This window comes from Gracilinanus agilis, chromosome 2, assembly GCF_016433145.1.
Source record: "Gracilinanus agilis isolate LMUSP501 chromosome 2, AgileGrace, whole genome shotgun sequence".
Lineage (NCBI taxonomy): Eukaryota > Metazoa > Chordata > Mammalia > Didelphimorphia > Didelphidae > Gracilinanus > Gracilinanus agilis.
Window position 1 is genome coordinate 444,487,966 of NC_058131.1, and position 17,761 is coordinate 444,505,726.

The 17,761-nt window shown below is 35.2% G+C and overlaps 1 protein-coding gene across 1 annotated transcript in view; it reads right to left on the bottom strand.

The window, feature by feature from the left end:
* FERMT2 (FERM domain containing kindlin 2) overlaps positions 1-17,761 on the bottom strand; it is a 138,163-nt gene that overhangs the window by 4,628 nt on the left and 115,774 nt on the right. Inside the window, 4 exon segments of the mRNA XM_044659948.1 lie at positions 8,672-8,796; positions 9,308-9,328; positions 11,071-11,292; positions 11,871-11,977. Of these exon segments, the coding sequence (XP_044515883.1) occupies positions 8,672-8,796; positions 9,308-9,328; positions 11,071-11,292; positions 11,871-11,977 (475 nt within the window).

Genomic DNA, 17,761 nt, shown 5'->3' on the forward strand with positions numbered 1-17,761 from the left:
AACAAAATTATTTCTCTTGTTAATAAAGCCCAAGGAAGGAATGCGGTTCACTGGCCGAAGCAAGACCCAAAATGGGATGTTAATGATGAAGGAGAATATTTGCAACTATGCCATGCTAGAGAAGCAGTGCTAAAAGCAATGAAAGACTGCTCTGATAGACCAGGTACATGGACCCAGTTTGAGAGTCTTAAGCAATCAGATGATGAAAAACTCTCCCAGTTTATGGACAGATTTATTGAGGTGGGAGGAAGATACATAGACCATGACCTTTCCAAAAAGAGAGATGTCAGGCAAATTAGAAGACAGTTTGTAAATAACTGTTGCAAAGTAGTCCAAGATTATTTTAAGACAAATTGCCCAAACTGGCCTAATATGGACCTTGAGGAATTAAGGAGGGTCACAGTTTATGTAACAAAAGGCCATGAACAGAAAAATGTGGAGACCAATGACTTATTTTTGATCCCTGAACTGCTAAAATTAGAGGAGGAACACCTGTCAGCACTTTCACAATTAAAACAGGCTGCCCTATCTGTCCCTGTTCTAGGCATTCCAAATTACAACAAACCATTTACTTTGTACATGAAAGGAGAGAGGAGTAGCTTCAGGTGTTTTAACTCAAACTTTGGGACCTGCTCAGCTCCCAGTTGCTTATTATTTGGCCCAGCTGAACCCAGTAGCTTCAAGAGCACCACCATGTCTTAGAGGCATAGCTGCCACAGTCTTGCTAGTGACTAAATCTGCTGATTTAGTATTGGGATGACCTTTAACCATAATGTGTCCACATGAAGTCAAAGCATTGTTGCTACAACATAGAACACAGGCATTTTCTGATCAGAGAATTACAAGGTATGAGGTAACCTTGTTGAATAATGAAAATATTACATTAAAATGCTGTGCAGTTCTAAATCCTGCAACCTCACTTCCTGATTTACCAGTTTCCAGAGAACCTTTGCAGTTTTGAATCTTTGGTGTCCATGGCTGAAAAGCCTTGAAATGATTTACTGAACACTCCTTTAAACAATCCAGACCTAGTATTATTTATTGATGGTTCTTCTTTTATGAAGAATGGCATACACTACACAGGAGTTGCTGTAGTCACAGAATTTGCCACTCTGTGGTCAGTTTCACTGCCCTCAAATATAAGTGTTTGAGGTGCAGAACTGATAGCTCTAGAATATGACTAATTGCCAAAGATTAAGAAAGCAACAATTTATATAGATTCTAGATATGTAATCGGAATATGTCATGTAGTGGGCATGCTTTTGCTTCAAAGGGGATTTTTAACATCAGCTGGAAAATGTATAGCTAATGCAGAAATTATTAATGAAGTTCTTTCTGCCCTCCAGCTTCCTGAATCTCTAGCTGTAATTCATTGCTCTGCCCATACACGAGGAACTGATCCTGTCTCCAGGGGGGATGAGCATGACGAGGCAGATACCGCTGCAAAGCTAGTGGCCTTAGAAGGGCCTGAGTTAATTTTAACATTAACCACTACTGATGACTTAAATCTATCCCTTTTATAAAAAGAAGTGGGAAAATGGGAGCAAAAATTTAAAACCAAACAGATAAATGGAGTATGGGTATCATCTGAAGGAAAACCCCTGCTCCCTAGGAGTTTTTAATCACCAAATTTGCCACTCCATTCACAAAAATGGTCATTTTGGAAACCAGGGCATTGTGGAATCTGTTAAAGTATGGATAGCCCCTGGCATAACTATCATGGCCTCTAAAGTGTGTACAGCCTATCCTACCTGCCAAGCATTTAATCAGCACACTTTTCATGACAAAGCTTTTGGTGGGCTTACACACTTTTTGAATACCTGCAAATTGATTTTATCATTATGCCAAAATCTGGACAGTATAAATTTTGTCTAGTCATAGTAGATAAACTGACCACCTGGTCTGAAGTATTTCCTACTGCTCAAGCCACAGCGACTTTTGTTGCCAAAGTGCTTTTAAGAGAAATTAGTCCTTGCTTTGGCCTGCCAGCATGCATTGATTTGGATAGAGGAACTCATTTTACCAATTCTGTGATACTGTCTCAGATTTATTCATGTTTGAGGGATAACTCCTAAATTCCATATATCATACCAAAGCTCAGGCCAAGTTGAAAGAATGAATAAAGAACTTAAAACTATGATTGGAAATTTGTGCAGAGACTCATTTAAAAATGGCCTGAAATTTTCCCTCTGGCCTTGTTTTATCTTAAAAGCAGGCCCAGATGAGATCTACACATCTCACCATTTGAGGTGTTTTTTGGACATCCTCCTATACAGGCTGTCTTTCTCTCCTGCATATACATCATTACTAGGGGTAGATACTTTTCTTGCCTTATATATACAGGATTTGCTGACCAAACTGCGAAAGCTCCATGAATCTGGAGCTGCTGTACAAGTAGGTCCTATAGATTTCTCACTCCATGACTTGCACCCAAGTAATAAAGGTTACATAAAGAGCTTCTGGCGTACTGGGGCAACTTCAGCCTGCCTATGACAGTCCATTCCAAGTCCTGTTAACCACTCCAACAGCTATTAAAATTGGAGAAAAGGACTCTTGGATCTATTGCTCCCATGTAAAGAACCTTCTATAGATAATGAGTAACTATATCCTATCATATTTGTTATATTTTACTGATTGTTTACTTTGAGATTTAATTTTGTTTTTAAGTGTATATATATGTATGTATATATATATAGATAGATGTGTATATATATATATATATGTTGGTTAATCTATAATATAATAATCTATAATATAATATTCCATTACACTATGTCATTTTCAGCTATTGTAATTTTGCTATTGGATTCTGTTGCACTGTCTTTTTATAACGTCCTATACTTGAACCTGAGAAAATACCTTTATAAAAGTCCATAAACTAATTGGACAAAAATTATATTAGTAACCTTTAGATAAGCTGATGTGCTTATTGTGAATTTTGAGAATTTTGGTACTTTCTTTGAATGTGCATTACCTGTTGTACTACTGTTTTATAAACCTGTTACTTTGTGAAAACCATTTGCACTCACACTGTGGATCATGGCCAAGTTAAAAAGGAAATGGATCTCATTTTTTACGTGAGAAACCTTTGTATTCTACCTCTCCTTGGCTGATACTATGTGTCACTGATTGTAAGCTATATATATATATTTGTTTGTTTGCTTATTTATTTTTAAAGCATTTTTATTATTGTTTTTTCCTTGCATGTGCACTATAGTATGTTTTCTTTTTTCTTTCATTTTTTTTGTACCTTGAAGCACGTCACCAGTATTGTTTTTGTACTAGTATAAGTTTAAAATGTCCATTAGCCCTAAATGTGAATGCACATCCAAAAGCCACTGCCTGCCTGCCAACCTACCACTGATTGTTTAAATATTATGGAACTTGCTTCATGAATGTGTCGGATTCCAGAAGAAGGGATCACAAAGGAACACAGACTTAACCTGCACAGTGCCAAGGAAGCACAGACTTAACCTGCATTGTGCCAAATGAGCACAGAAGTGACAAACCAATCCTGGTAGGATTGATGAGATTCTGTGCCAAAAAAAGAGGACTTGAACCTTGTGCAAGGCTCCAGTTTGCAGCTGTTCGACATATGTTAGACACAGGACTCACTTTCTATCAAGTACCTAACAATGGCTGTTCTGGTTCCCGTATCCCTAAGGGACAAGGAAAAATCAGACCAGGGAATGCTATTTCCCATCTGCTTCAAAAATCTAGTCCCTTTTCTGTCTTTCATATTGTGGCAATTTACTGTAGTCCTGGCTGTTGAGTGGTGTATGATTGCTATTACAGGCTTATAGGACATAAATCATTTTAATCTGGCCCTGTTTCAAGGACCTGCTATAGGTTTATTTTTCCTTACTTAGAATTTTTACACATAAGACTGATATTTTATATTTCATCCAGAAGTTATTTTTTCACTTTTATTTGGATTTTTTGATGTTTTTGATTTTCTTTTGACAATTGATTCATATACTTCATAACTCAGCCATGTATCCCTGTATGATTTGTGTGTTTTTCAATATCCTCCTTAGGGGGGAATGAATTATTATACTATAATGCAAAGTTTAAATTCTTTGGAGAGTAATTTTAGGATAAGAAACTTGTTACCTCCCTGAATCCAGAAAGTGAACTGTTTGGAGAAGGCACCATAAAGATGGCTGCAGAGACCACAAACACTCCACCAGAAGATGCAGAGTGAACACTTTGGACGTGGTAAATTTGTACTGTGGGGGGTTGAATGCATTTATTTTGAATGTACACTTTTATGCCAAAGGGGAATACCCTTTAATTGGTTGTTTTGTGTTTTTGTTTTTTTGTGCCAAAGCACCTAATGTTGGTTTTGTTTCTTTTTTCTTTCCTTTTGTCCCCAAATTATGGTAATTTCCCATTGGAAACTGCTATATTATATGTATCTTTAGTTGAAGTTATATGTTTGGTTACGTTTGCAGAATCCACTGGGAAGACAAGTCTCCCAAAGGATCCCAAGGATGAATGTGTTTTTAAAATTTGTACTCCAGGGACTTCATTTCCCAGCATTCTTTACTCTTCCCGGGGTTGGGGTTCCCTTTTCTTGAGTCCCTGTGTCATGTCCATGAGTGGGTTTCTATATAAATTGGCTGAAACTCACACTACGGGATCTTTTGGGCTTGCGTTCGAGCATGGCAGGCTGCTTGGGCTCTGGCTTCTTTTTTGTACTCTGAACCCCTATTTTTATTCTTACATGTATATTACCTCAAAAATACCCACATAAAGTGTCTTTTCAGCTACTCAGTGGGTTTGAATAAATGGACATGCTACTTATATATTTTATATTTATATACACACACATGTATGATATAATTCAATTTAATAATTTAGCAAGTATTTTTAAAGTGCATTGTACATGTTAGATACTGTGTTAGGAAAGCAAAGTTAGGAGGAGTTTTAGGGGGAAATTTTGAGATGTCTAGTCATCAGCTGCTGATGTGAATCTGGAGCTCAAGAGTGAAAGAAGGCTAGCTATGTGCATAAATTTGGTAGTCATCTACATAGAACTTAAAAGTTGAAAGAATGGGAAGTGTTGAGATCACCAGGAGAGAAAGTCAATAAACATTTATTAAGTGTCTAGAATGTGCCATGTATCGTGCTAAGTAATGGGGATACAAAGAAGAGCAAAAGACACTTCTTACCCTAGAGAAGCTCACATTCTAATGAAAGATACTGCAAATGACTATATACAAACAAGCCACCTATAGGTAGAAAGATGACAGCTGAATACATGAATGCTGATGAGATCAGAAATGTAGAGAAAAAAAAGATGGAAAACTAAGGTACAACTATATAAAAACTCCCATTTTCCCAGGATCCTACCATCCCTCTAGCTAATCATCCTTTCCTATCCTCAGCTTAACTACTTGAGAGAGTTATTTACACTAGATGAACCAACTACATACCACTTTCTCTTCTCAATTTGTTTCTAATCCCTCAGAAATCTGACTTCTGGGTTCATCATTCAATTAAAACACCTCTCTCCAAACCTGCCAACGATATTTTAATGCTCTTTCCTCCTATATTTCTCCCCTACCCCTCCCTAAGAGCCATTTTATACAATAAGGAATTTTTTTAATGAGGAAGAGAAAAAACAATCAGCAAAAAAAAAAAAAATTAATGTATTGAAAAATATTAAAAAATATGTAATGTTTCACACCTGTAGATTCCCGCCCCCCCCCCAACTCTGCAAAAGAGTAGGGAGAATTGTATTCTGGTATCTTATTTAGAGCCATGATCATTCTTGATAAGTTTTGCAATATCCCCTTTCAATTCTTTCCTGGTTGTTGTTGTTGGCATTGCATATACAGTTTTCTTGGCTCTGTTTACTTCACTCTATATCAATTCATTTAAGTCTTTCCTTGATTCTCTGTATTTAGCAGAGTAATATATTATTACATTCATTTACCACAATTTGTTTAGCCATTCTCAATTGCTGGACATCTACTTTGTTTCCAGTTTGATTTTTTTTTACTACTGTTAAAAAATGCTCTTATAAATATTTTTAGTATAGACAAAGACTTTCTTTTTATCAATGGCTACCCTAAGACATGTTAGTAGTGGAATTATTAGGTAAAATTATGGATATTTTAGTCACTTTATTTGCATATATCCAAAACAGACAGTACCAGTGATCCTGATAAATTGTCATATTTAATAATCTTCTTATGCTTTATCTTTTTTTAATCTTCTGCCATTTTTCAAACTGTTGCTCTCCCTTTTCCTGGCATTCTCTTCTCTTTAGGTTTTAGCAACAGTTTATTTCTGTTTCTCCTCTACCTGACCTCTATCTGTCTGACTGTTGTTTTTTTTTTCCCAGTTTCCTTTGCTCAGTTTTCATTCATATCACATCTAACCATGGTGTCCCCCAAGGTTTTATTCCAAGTTTTCTTTCTCTTCTCTTGGCCATGACATCTATTTTTGTGGGTTCAATTATCATCTCTACTAAGATGATTCCCAAATATACATATAGAGCTTCAGTTTCACATCACTAACTTCTTTTTGGACATCTCAAATTGGATGGATGTCTTATAAGTATCTTGAACTCAACAGAGTAAAAACAGAACTCATTTACTCTTTCAAATCCTCACCTCTTCCTAACTTTCTTATTACAACTAAGAGCACCAGCATACTCAGACTTGCAACCTCAGTGTCATCCTTTACTTCTTGCTCTTGAACATGCCATATAGTCAATTCACTTCCTCTTCTCTCTCTTCATTTACACAGCTACTACCATGGACTAAGCTTCAATAATACAATAGGTACTTGATCATTCTCCTTGCCTCAAGTCTCTTTCCCTTTAGAATATGAACTTCTTAGGAGCATGGGTATTTTGGCTTTCTTTGAACACAATGACTGGTACAAAATAAGCATTTATGGGGATATGGGGACAGAATGTAAAAAAGGAGAGTGAGGAATAGTCAGAATGTAAGGAAACAGTCAGAATTAGAAAACAACAAAATGGGGGAGGGGAGATTTTATAACAATTTTCTTTGATAAAGATCTCGTTTCTCAAATATACAGAGAACTGTCATATTTGTAAGAATGCAAGTCATTCCCCAATTGACAAATAGTCAAAGGATATGAATAAGCAACTTTCAGATGAAGAAATCAAATCTATCAATAATCAAATGAAAAAATGTCATAAATTTCCGGACTAGAAAAATGCAAATTAAAACTCTGAAGTACCACCTCACGCCTATCAGACTGGCTAATATGACAGTAAAGAAAAGTGACAAATGTAGCGAAATTGGAACACTAATGCACTGTTGGTGGAGTTGTGAACTGATCCAACCATTCTGGAGGGCAATTTGGAATTATGCCCAAAGGGTTATAAAAGCAATGCATATAGGTCTATATCCTGGAGACATTAAAAAAAGGGGGGGGGGCGCCAAGGAGAAGGACTACTTGTACAAAAATATTTATTGCTACTTTTTTTTGTGGTGGCAGAGAAGATGCCCATCAATTAGGGAATGGCTGAAAAAATTGTGGTATTATGATAGTGATAGAATACCATTGGGCTCTAAGAAATGATGAACAAGATGATCAGAAAGAGCCAAAAAGACCTACATAAACTGATGCAGAGTGAAATAATCAGATCTAGAAAAACATAGTACAAGTTAATAGCAATATGGTGATAGACTTAGCTACTCTCAGCAATACAAGGATCTAAGACAATTCTGAGGGACTTATGACAAAAAATATTACCCACCTCCAGAAAAAGAATTGTTGGAGTCAATACATAATAAATAAATCATGTAATTTTTCACTTTAATTTTTGGAGTTTTGATTTTTGTATGATGATTCTCTTACAAAAATGAGCAATATGGGAGTAAGTTTTACATTATAATACCCAGATCAAATTGCTTGCCAACTCCAAGATAGGGAGAGAAGAGAGGAAAGGAGACAGTTTGAGTCATATAACTTTGGAAAACTTATATGGAAATTTTTTATTATATGTAATCGATAAAATAAAATATATTTATATTTTTAAAAGCAAGAAAACCATTAGAGAGGAGTACTATGAAAGTGCAAGGAGAAGGTGGTCAACACTGTTAACTCCTGAAGAGAAGTTAAGTAGTATAAGAACTAAGCAAAAGCCATCAAAGTTAGCACTTTTATAAGGTTGCTGGTTAAAGAGAGAAGTTTCCGCTGAATGTTGGAGTAGACTACAAGGGGATGAAAAGTAAGTGAAATGTCAGGAAGTGGAATCAACAAATAAAGTTTTTTTTTTTAACAGCTTGGAAATGAAAAGCAGATGAGACATAGGACAATGAGTGAATTCTAGGGTCATATGAAAGTTTTTTGGTTTGTTTTTTAAGTAGAGAGGATATACACATATACATACATACATACATATGTATATGCATGTATATATATTTGAAAGAGAAGAAGACAATGAAGGAGAAAATTAAAGAGAGGAAATCATTGGATAGGAGAAGGGGCAGTCTGCTAGAGGAAATAGAATCAACAGTACACGTGGTGGGATTGAACATAGCTAGACCACTTCCTTCTTCAGAGACAATAAAAAAGAGAGAATGGGGGATGATGTTAAAGTCTCAATTATTAGGGAGAAGGGAGAGCTCATACTCTATGACTTCATAGTTTTAGTACAAATTCATAATTTTGAGTCACTAACCTTGCAATAAAGTGTGTGATGCCAAATTCTGGTAAAGACTGCCATGCTTGAATAAATCGCATTTTGGCCTCAATAAGACTCATCTGAGCTACATTTTGATGAGCTTCCAGGATTCTTGCTGTGATCTGCATATAATTAAATATCACATTAACTATTAGTTATTTTTCTTCAAATAATTACTATTATGCTAAAAATTTACATGACAGGAATATGAAGTAGTGACATAATAAAAAACCCTTAGTATTAATTTCTAATGCTTAATTCCATATTACCCCATAACAAAAATAAAAAATATTATGAGAAAGAGGTGTTACTTGAAAAGTCTATTATAAGCAAAGGTACTGCAATGCTTTCAGATGACACAAAAATAATAATTCTGTCCTACACAAATTTAGTTTCAAAATGTGAAGGTATAGAATGAGGTACTGAAATGTAAGTTTCTAGCAGAGGATATTTGTTAGCAATTTTGTAGTACTTTAATAACCATAAATCATTTTTTATTTTTAAGTAACCAAAAAAATTGTAGACTTTTTTAATGTACATTACACATACATTTATACACATAGAAACAATGTAAACAAAAAAGTAGTGGAGTTATTCTATGTATGTGTCTACATTTAAATACTGTGAACTTACCAAATCTCTTATATAGCCTGGCTGTGGATGGCAATGGAAGGAAAGAAAAAAGAAGCAGAAAGAAAAAAAAAGGAATCAGAAAAATGGCAACAAAGCAAAGAAAAAGTCATAGTCAACTGCAAACCAAAATTATAGCCAAAAATCATGCAAAATTCCTCAGGAAGAAAACAAGCAAAATGAATGTAAGCATGGAAATGAAAACAAGGAAGCACAGATCCATTTTTATTTAAGAGTTATTTGAAATGATTTTTAAATTTCATGTTACTAAAACACTAAGCTTCTAAATGTGCATACATTTGTGGGAAGAAAATACATGTGAAAAAACACTTTTTTTAATCTCATTTCCAAGTATTTATAATAGAACCCATTATTTTTAATAGGGAAAACAAGATAAATATTCAAATTACTTTATTACCTCAGAGGTAGTGAAAAGTAATACTGTCCAATGCAATACTCTTTGGGTTAAGTAAAATTTTTAAAAGCAAGAGCATTAAAACATTATATTGTTTCTAAAATCATAGCAGTAAAATAAGCTTCCAATTACCATCTGCTTTTTGCATCCATTTTCCTGAAGGGGAAAAAAAGGCACTACTGTATAGGGCTGAAGAAATAAAAATAATTATTCTACTCAAATGAACTGAATATTTTGATGTAAAAGCTGAGCAACTCTTTTCTTAAGACAACCAGTTTATTAGCTTAAAATATATATATGGCAGGCATTATGTATGCTAATCTTGGTGTGGAATTTGAAATAATATTCAAAAAACTAAATAAAATTAAATTTTGACACAATGCATCTCTGATCAATATGGAATCGTGGAGGTAAGTAAGAGGTATAAGGTGTAGTCTAGCCCAGTAGTTTTCAAAATTTTTCAATCTGCAAAGTGTTTTTGTAGGACAAAACTTTGTAGACTATAGACTCCTCACCCCACTTCAACTTATCTCTCACTTGGTACTGAATAAATGAAAATTAACTGGTGGGAAGAATACTATGCCATAATACTAAATAATTTAAGTTATTAATGACAAAAACAATATAAAAGATATAATCTTTTAAAACATTACTATAAGAAGAAATCAAGACCTATATGACTGGGAAGGTCTTTAAGAGAAGCTTTGGTTTAATATTTACTAACTAAAATGGTTTTGTGTACAAAATACTAGATAGATAACTATGTCATTTTAAAGATCTATGGGAAATGGATTTTATAACTTCATCTGAACATTATTCAAGTGCTTAGTAGCTCACACTATTATATTTAAACTTCTCATCTGATACTAATTTGATAATGAAATAATTAGATAATCAGTATATATACTAATTGGTAAAAACTGAGTAACTGCCCAGCATTTAAAACCAGGTCCTCCTGTCTCCAAGCCCAGTACTCTATCCACTGAGCTGCACCTGGATTATATTTAAGTTACAACGAATTTATTCTTTGCTTCACTTTTCTTTTCAAAACTGAAATCAATATTCCACAAATATCTGTAGGATAACATTTCCTGCTTTCAAAATCCCATTTAATTGGAACAATCTGAAATGCCAAGATGAATGACTAAAATTGAGAATTTCCATCAAAGAAGATCTACTTAAGAAGTACTATTAATTGTACCATTTATAACTAAACCAAATGAAACTAAATTGTTCTCTCTAATGTTCCTTAAGATTCCTAAATAAAAAAAAAGCCTAAGTTTGAATTCTAAAAACAAATATATATTTAAAACAAAACACTACAAAAAGTGTGCAAAGGAAAAATGAATACCTGCTTATTTCTGTACTTCTTTAAGTATCGAGGCGACACCAAACATTCAGGATTAATATCAGTTGTGACTTGCTCTGGTATTAGCTGAGGATCTGGATTCAAATGTTGCATCTTCAGAAATGAAAGAATATTCTGAACTTCTAAGTTATAAGAACTGTCTGCCATAGTCTTGCCCTTGGAAGCTAATCTGCAGGCTGCCATCCAGTGTGCATACTGTTTTTCCTAAAAATGAAAGAAATTTAATAATAAAATATAAATAAAATAAAATTTAAATAAACAGAAGAAATATAATAATAAAGAAGAAATTCATTGATTATCTGAACTCTAAGTACAAAAGTGAGAACCAGGACTTGTACTGTAGGGGCAGGCAGTTATCAAGGAGCTACTAGATTGAGAGCCAGATTTGGAAACAGAAAATCCTGAGGTTAAATCTGGATTCAGAAACTTCTTAGCTATGTGACTCTGAGTAAGTCACTTAACCTCAAATGCCTAGCACAATGGTCGGCCACCTTTTTGGCCGTGAGAGCCATAAAAGCCTGAGGAAGGAGGAGGATGGAGGCGGAAGGTGCTGGAATATGGAGCAGGGGCTGAAGGCCCCCTGGGGCTCACCTGGGGCTCTGCCCAGACTGGCAGGTCAGGAGGTGGAGCCAGATATGGCTCGAGAGCCATACATTGCCGACCCTGGCCTAGCACTTACTACTCTTCTTCCTTGGAACTAATACTTAGTATTGATTCTAAGACAGAAAATAAGGATTAAAAAAAAAAAAAGATTTATGCTGTACTTTAAGTGAAAAACTTACATTGTCACAACGAAGCCAGATTTCATTCATGCCCTCTGCAACTGGAATCAGTAGCTTAATATTAAATTTTTGACCTGAAATATTTACATCTGGAGTAACTTCACATCCTATAATTTAAAATAATTAAAATTAGAAAATTATTTTTCTTTTATAAAACATATCCTCCATGCAATACATCCTCCACACAAAATTCCAAACCTTAAGTAAGCCTTCATTGTATGGTGACTCAAAATGTTTAATATCACTGTTAGAGAATGCATGAATGAGGGTTAGATTAAACTCTCTGAAAACTCAGGGTGGCTCAGTGGATTGTGAGCCAGGTCTAGAGAAGGGAGATACTATTTTCAAATCTGGCCTGAGATACTTCTTAGCTATGTGACCCTGGGCAAGTCACTTAACCCACCATTGCCTAGCCAATACTGTTCTTCTGCCTTGAAACCAATACACAGCATTGGTTCTAAGATAAAAGTTAAAGGTTTAAAAAAAAAAAAAAAAAAAGAAAACAGTACATCTTAAAATTTACATTTATATTCAAATGGCCTCAGATATTTCCTAGCTATATGACCCCAGGAAAGGCATTTAACCTGAATTGCCTCATCCTTACCACTCTTCCACCTTGGAGCTGATATTTAGTATTTAGAGAATTCTGCTTGTGTTGTTCTAAGCAAGCCTCAGCAAAGTTATTATTTTAATAAAAAAGAATTCTCATTTTAGCTAAGTATTCACAAATGATGTCTTTAAATAGCAAGTATTTTCAAAATATGATGTGTTTACAAAATAAGTCAATTTATACTTTAGGAATAAATCTATTGAACAAAATGCAATGTAACTGTAAATTAGCGGGTAGAAAATAAAGCTCAATGTTCAGAAATTCTTCTTCTAGGAAAGTTTTCTGGAACAAAGATTCTGTTTATTATAGGAATAGCACAGATATGGCAAATACTTCAAAAAACATGTATCAATCAGTATTCATATGGAAGACAATATGGTAGAAGTTCTTATTTTTTAACAAACATCAGGAAGGAAATAAAGGAGAAATGACAGAATGCTTCTAAGGTAGTTCACAACAGAAAAATTTATTCAAGTCCAAGAAAAGCTTTACTTACTCAGTTATAATCTTAATTTTCATCAGAGAATAAGAGAAGAAACTTAAGAAATTTGTTATTTGTAGATAAAATTTAACAATATTAACAAATTGCTACCTCTCTTTCTTCTCTAGAAAAAGGTCAAAGAATACATTCTTCCAGGTATGAAAAGAAATAAGGAATGAAACCATGAACATCGATCCCTAGAATTCCTTTTTAAATACTCCTCATTCCTATTAAGTGAAAGTAATTAAGTATTATGGTTTTAAAGGCCTAGTTCTAGGTTGCAGACCATTTAAGGGAATAAAAATTAGTAAGGGGAGTTATCATAAAATAATTAATGCAGTTTAGTGATGTTACTTAAACAAGAATTCTAGAGTTAAACAAGTCACTAAATGAAATAAAACTAAATGGTAATGATAGCAGCAATAGCCACATGAAACATTTAAATGCCACTGTAGGGGCAGCCCAGTGGATTGAGAGTCAGGCCTAGAGACGGGAGGTCCTAGGTTCAAATCCAGCCTCAGACCAGCTGTGTGACCCTGGGCAAGTCACTTGACTCCCATTGCCCACCCTTGCTACTCTTCCACGTAGGAGCCAATACACAGAAGTTGAGTTAAAAAAAAAATTTTTTTTTTAAAAAAACAAATGCCACTGTACTTGTCTTATATGATCCTCACAACAAATCTGAAAGGTAGTTTTCTCCTTTTACAGATGAAGAAACTGAAGCAAACAGAAGTTAAGTGACTTTCCTAGGGCCATACAGCTAGTCAATGGCCACAACCAAATTTTAATTCAGATCTTTCTGGCTCCGGGCCCATTGTCCTTTCCATTGTGCCACTTAGCTACCAATATGATGAATGAACGTTGTGAACTTAAAAGCTGAATAACATCTTTTTTCCAAATTTAGCAATTTTATTAAGTTGAGTATCATAAAACTACCTTGAGATCATAAGTTATTACAAAATAAGATCACTTACATTACTGAAATAGCCATTTCTGACATTTCTCCTTCAATATTCCCTCGCTACCTATTTTCCACACATTTTCATTCACCTAATCTAAGTCCAACTTGAAGAAATATCATCAATTGTGTGAAGATGGGATTAACTCTACCTACTTTTAAATTTAAACACCAGAAGTGTATACATCCTACTTGATGCCTAAGTGGGGGAGGTCCACACTAAACCAAAGTTTAGTTAGTGCTAAAGTAGGTGACAACTAAGCAAAGTTATAGATGGCAATTGGTTCCCTTAAAGTAGAGGAAGGTATAGGAAGTGATGAAAAGAAGGGTCTTTAAAAGTGGCTGCAACTTTCTGTGAGTTTCTGAGCTCTTTTGAGGCTATGGAGGCCTGTGAAGGATCATCTTCTTCAGTGCGGACCTTGGGACTCTAGCATTTACCTAGCCTGCTCTGAGATCTTCTACCCTTGGACGACTTTGGATTGGTGAATAGAAAAAGCTGATCTTCCTTTCCTGACTTCTGGAGAGATTAACAGCGGATAGGTCTCCCTCTCAGGAGGCCATGTGGGTGAAACTCTTGCTTAATTTACCTCTGGGCCCTCTGGATGGAGCTTCTGGAGCCCTGCCAGAGTAGAGCCAGGGGCCAGATCAAATATTTAGGGTGATAAGCCAGACTTTTCACTCTGCCCTCTTTCACCTTCCTCTCCTTTTACTCGTTCCCTCTATTTTATAAATAAAACTGATAAAAAGCCATTTTGACTTGAGATATATTAATTTTGGCGAACACATTCTCTTATATTTAGTCCAACCTTAATTTTAACCCCTACAATTGCCTCCACTACCAGCATTCTCCAATCTCAGCAAAGCAGATTAAGTTGCACTAGAATGTCATGGATGTGCCACTGGTGAATGTTTATCTTTACATCACCATGATTCATTTTATAGCTTTTTAAAGAGATATAGGCTAGATAGTATGGTTAACTGGGGGCAGTACTAGTTGAATGACCCAATTGAAAAAAGTAGTCACTAATAATACCATATCTAATTGGAAGGTCTCTTGCTAGCCTTTTCTCCATCTTCATCCTTTCTGAATGTATTATATGCATTTAACATTGCTGGTCACCATCCTTCTAAGATACTCTCTACTTCTAAGATTTTCAAGACTGTTCCTATCTTGGTTCTCTCCTTGTTTCTCCTAGAAAAGAATCTTGCATCTTTTCAGTCTCCTTTGCTGGATTATCATTGTGTTTTATCTCCTAATCAAAAATATTCTCCGAGGTTTGGTTCTTGGGTCACTTGCTTTTTATCCTTTATCCTTTATTCTGGCAAACAGAAAGGTAGTTCATGCCCTAAAAGTTATATTCTAATAAAAGTTTGAAGGGATGTGGGGGAATCAAGTGAAAATATTAATAAATGGAGACAGTGGGAAGAGTATGAGGCAGTAGAAAGAGAGCAAATGAAGATTAGAGAGACAAAAAAATGTTTATCAGGGTAATATTCTGGAAGAGTAGTGAAATTAGCCGTAAAAAGGAGGTATCTGAGAATGTAGTAAAAAAAAAAAGAGTGAAAACTGAGATGGAGAGGTGATGTTAAGAAATTTCAAGATGTAAAATGGAGAAGAGGGTTTATGGCAACTGGCCTACAGAAATTTATGTAATGATTCCCATGTTTCCAACCTGTTTTGTCTTGGTATCAGCAAGTTTGCTACATAAACTTGGATCACATCTTTATCTGTTAATCCTCGTGTAATCGCATGTGTTTAAATTCCATTCCCTTACCCAAGATTGCCCATCCCACAGGCATGGACCCTATCAGGATTGTCTTTCTTGTTATTAAAGACTGTCTTTAAAAGTAGCCCTGGTTCAAATCCTGGGGTTGGTCCCTTGTGGCCTGCTCACCAGGGTATTTTTTCTGCCTTGGTGTTTTTCAACCAACTCCTTTTAATTTTCTCTTCTTTTGTTGCTTGATTATTGAGGGCAAAACCCAAAAGATTGCCTTTTAATAGACCTCAATGGTTTCAGTAAAATAGGAGAGGTGAGGTCTTCTGATAAGATGGTGTGAGACCTGAGAAGATTTTTAAAAGCCATTATAAAGAGTGTGATAATCAATTAGAGAAGTATAAAAGTACTGCCTGAGGGCTCAATATATAGCACAAATTGTTGTGGATCCAATCAGTATGGCAGCATCTTACTTCAGCATCATTCATTAGCAGGCGAGTAGGAAAAAAAAAAGGCTAATAATCCTTAGTTAATATTCAAATGATGACAGGACAAAAGGAGCAAAGAGATTCAAGAATATGGTATTGATATTGAATTGAATTTTGAACTGATTAAGAATTGAGTCAACTTTGGGAAGGAAGGAAAGTGAAGCAAAACAGAGATGATTCTGGGAAATTAATAAGAAGTAGAAGGATCTGAGGTCAGAATAAAGATGTAGAATAGATGTAGGTTCAATGACAGAAGATTATGGCTGGATGGTAGAAGACAAAAAATGTCACTTGAAAAAGCAGTGACAAGGAGACAGCTGGGTGTTTCAGTATCTTGAGAGCCAGGCCTAGAGACAGGAAATCTCTAGGGTTCAAATCTGGCCTCAGACACTTCCAAGCTGTGAGACCCTAGGCAAGTTACTTAACCCCCATTGCCTAGCCTTTACCACTGTTCTGCCTTGGAACCAATACATTATATTGATTTTAAGGTGAAAGGTAAAGGTTTAAAAAAAAAAAGCCATGAAAAGGGGACAGCTAGTTGGTTTAGGAGATAAGAGGTAGGAGATAGAGGCTGGGAGATGGGAAAACCTGGGTTTGAATCTGGCCTTGGACACTTCCTAGCTATATGAACCTAGGCAAGTCACTTAACCCCCATTGACTAGCCTTTACCACTTTTCTGCCTTAAAATTCATGGTTGGATTCTAAGATGGAAGGTAAAACTTATTTTTTAAAAACATCAAAAAGCAATTAAGGAGAAAATAATGCTTTTGTATGCTTGGTGGTGCCTCTAGACTAAGTCAGATTTGGGGGAGAGCATTTAAAAGTGGAATTAGATGGACAACAAACAATCTTGAAATTTAAATGTTAACAACATCACTATCTATTAATGATTGGCATCCCTACACAAATGGGCTTTTTCCATGTTGTATAATGTGAGAAAAGAGCAGCAACCTTTAAAATGATAAAGTTAGGTAGAGAGGCTAAGCTTAACCAAATTATATACTGAAGATTCCTTCAGCTGGAACTGATATAACTTTAAAAGCACATTAGGATCAATTACTTTTCAAGATACTCCCAAGAGGAGATTACAAAATAATAGGAGATTCCAGTCATTTTTGGCAAGAAAATGAATTCAGGAAAGCACCGACAACCACCAATTTACATGCCTTCTCTTACAATTCTATAAAATGTTTATAATAGATGGCATATTTAACATGAGAATCTTTGATTTAAAAAAAAAAGATTCCTCTTCTGTCTATTGTTTATTGGTGTAAAATGTTTTCCTTAACAAAACAACCTATTCTCAGTTCAAGTATACTCTCTGGTTCCTTTAAATTCATGCAATAATCTATAATGTGTGCAACTCTACAAAGATAACTTCGTTTACTAATCCACCGAGAACTGACATCAAGGTGTTAAATCTAAGATTTTTACCACTGCCCTGGTAAATGTCCTGTTTAAAGTGCAAAGTACTCCTAAGAAGCAGATTTCTAAAAATATTCCTCCCACCTTTAAAAAGAAAGAAAGAAAGAAAGAAAGGAAGGAAGGAAGGAAGGAAGGAAGGAAGGAAGGAAGGAAGGAAGAAAGGAAGAAAGGAAGAAAGGAAGAAAGGAAGAAAGGAAGAAAGGAAGGAAGGAAG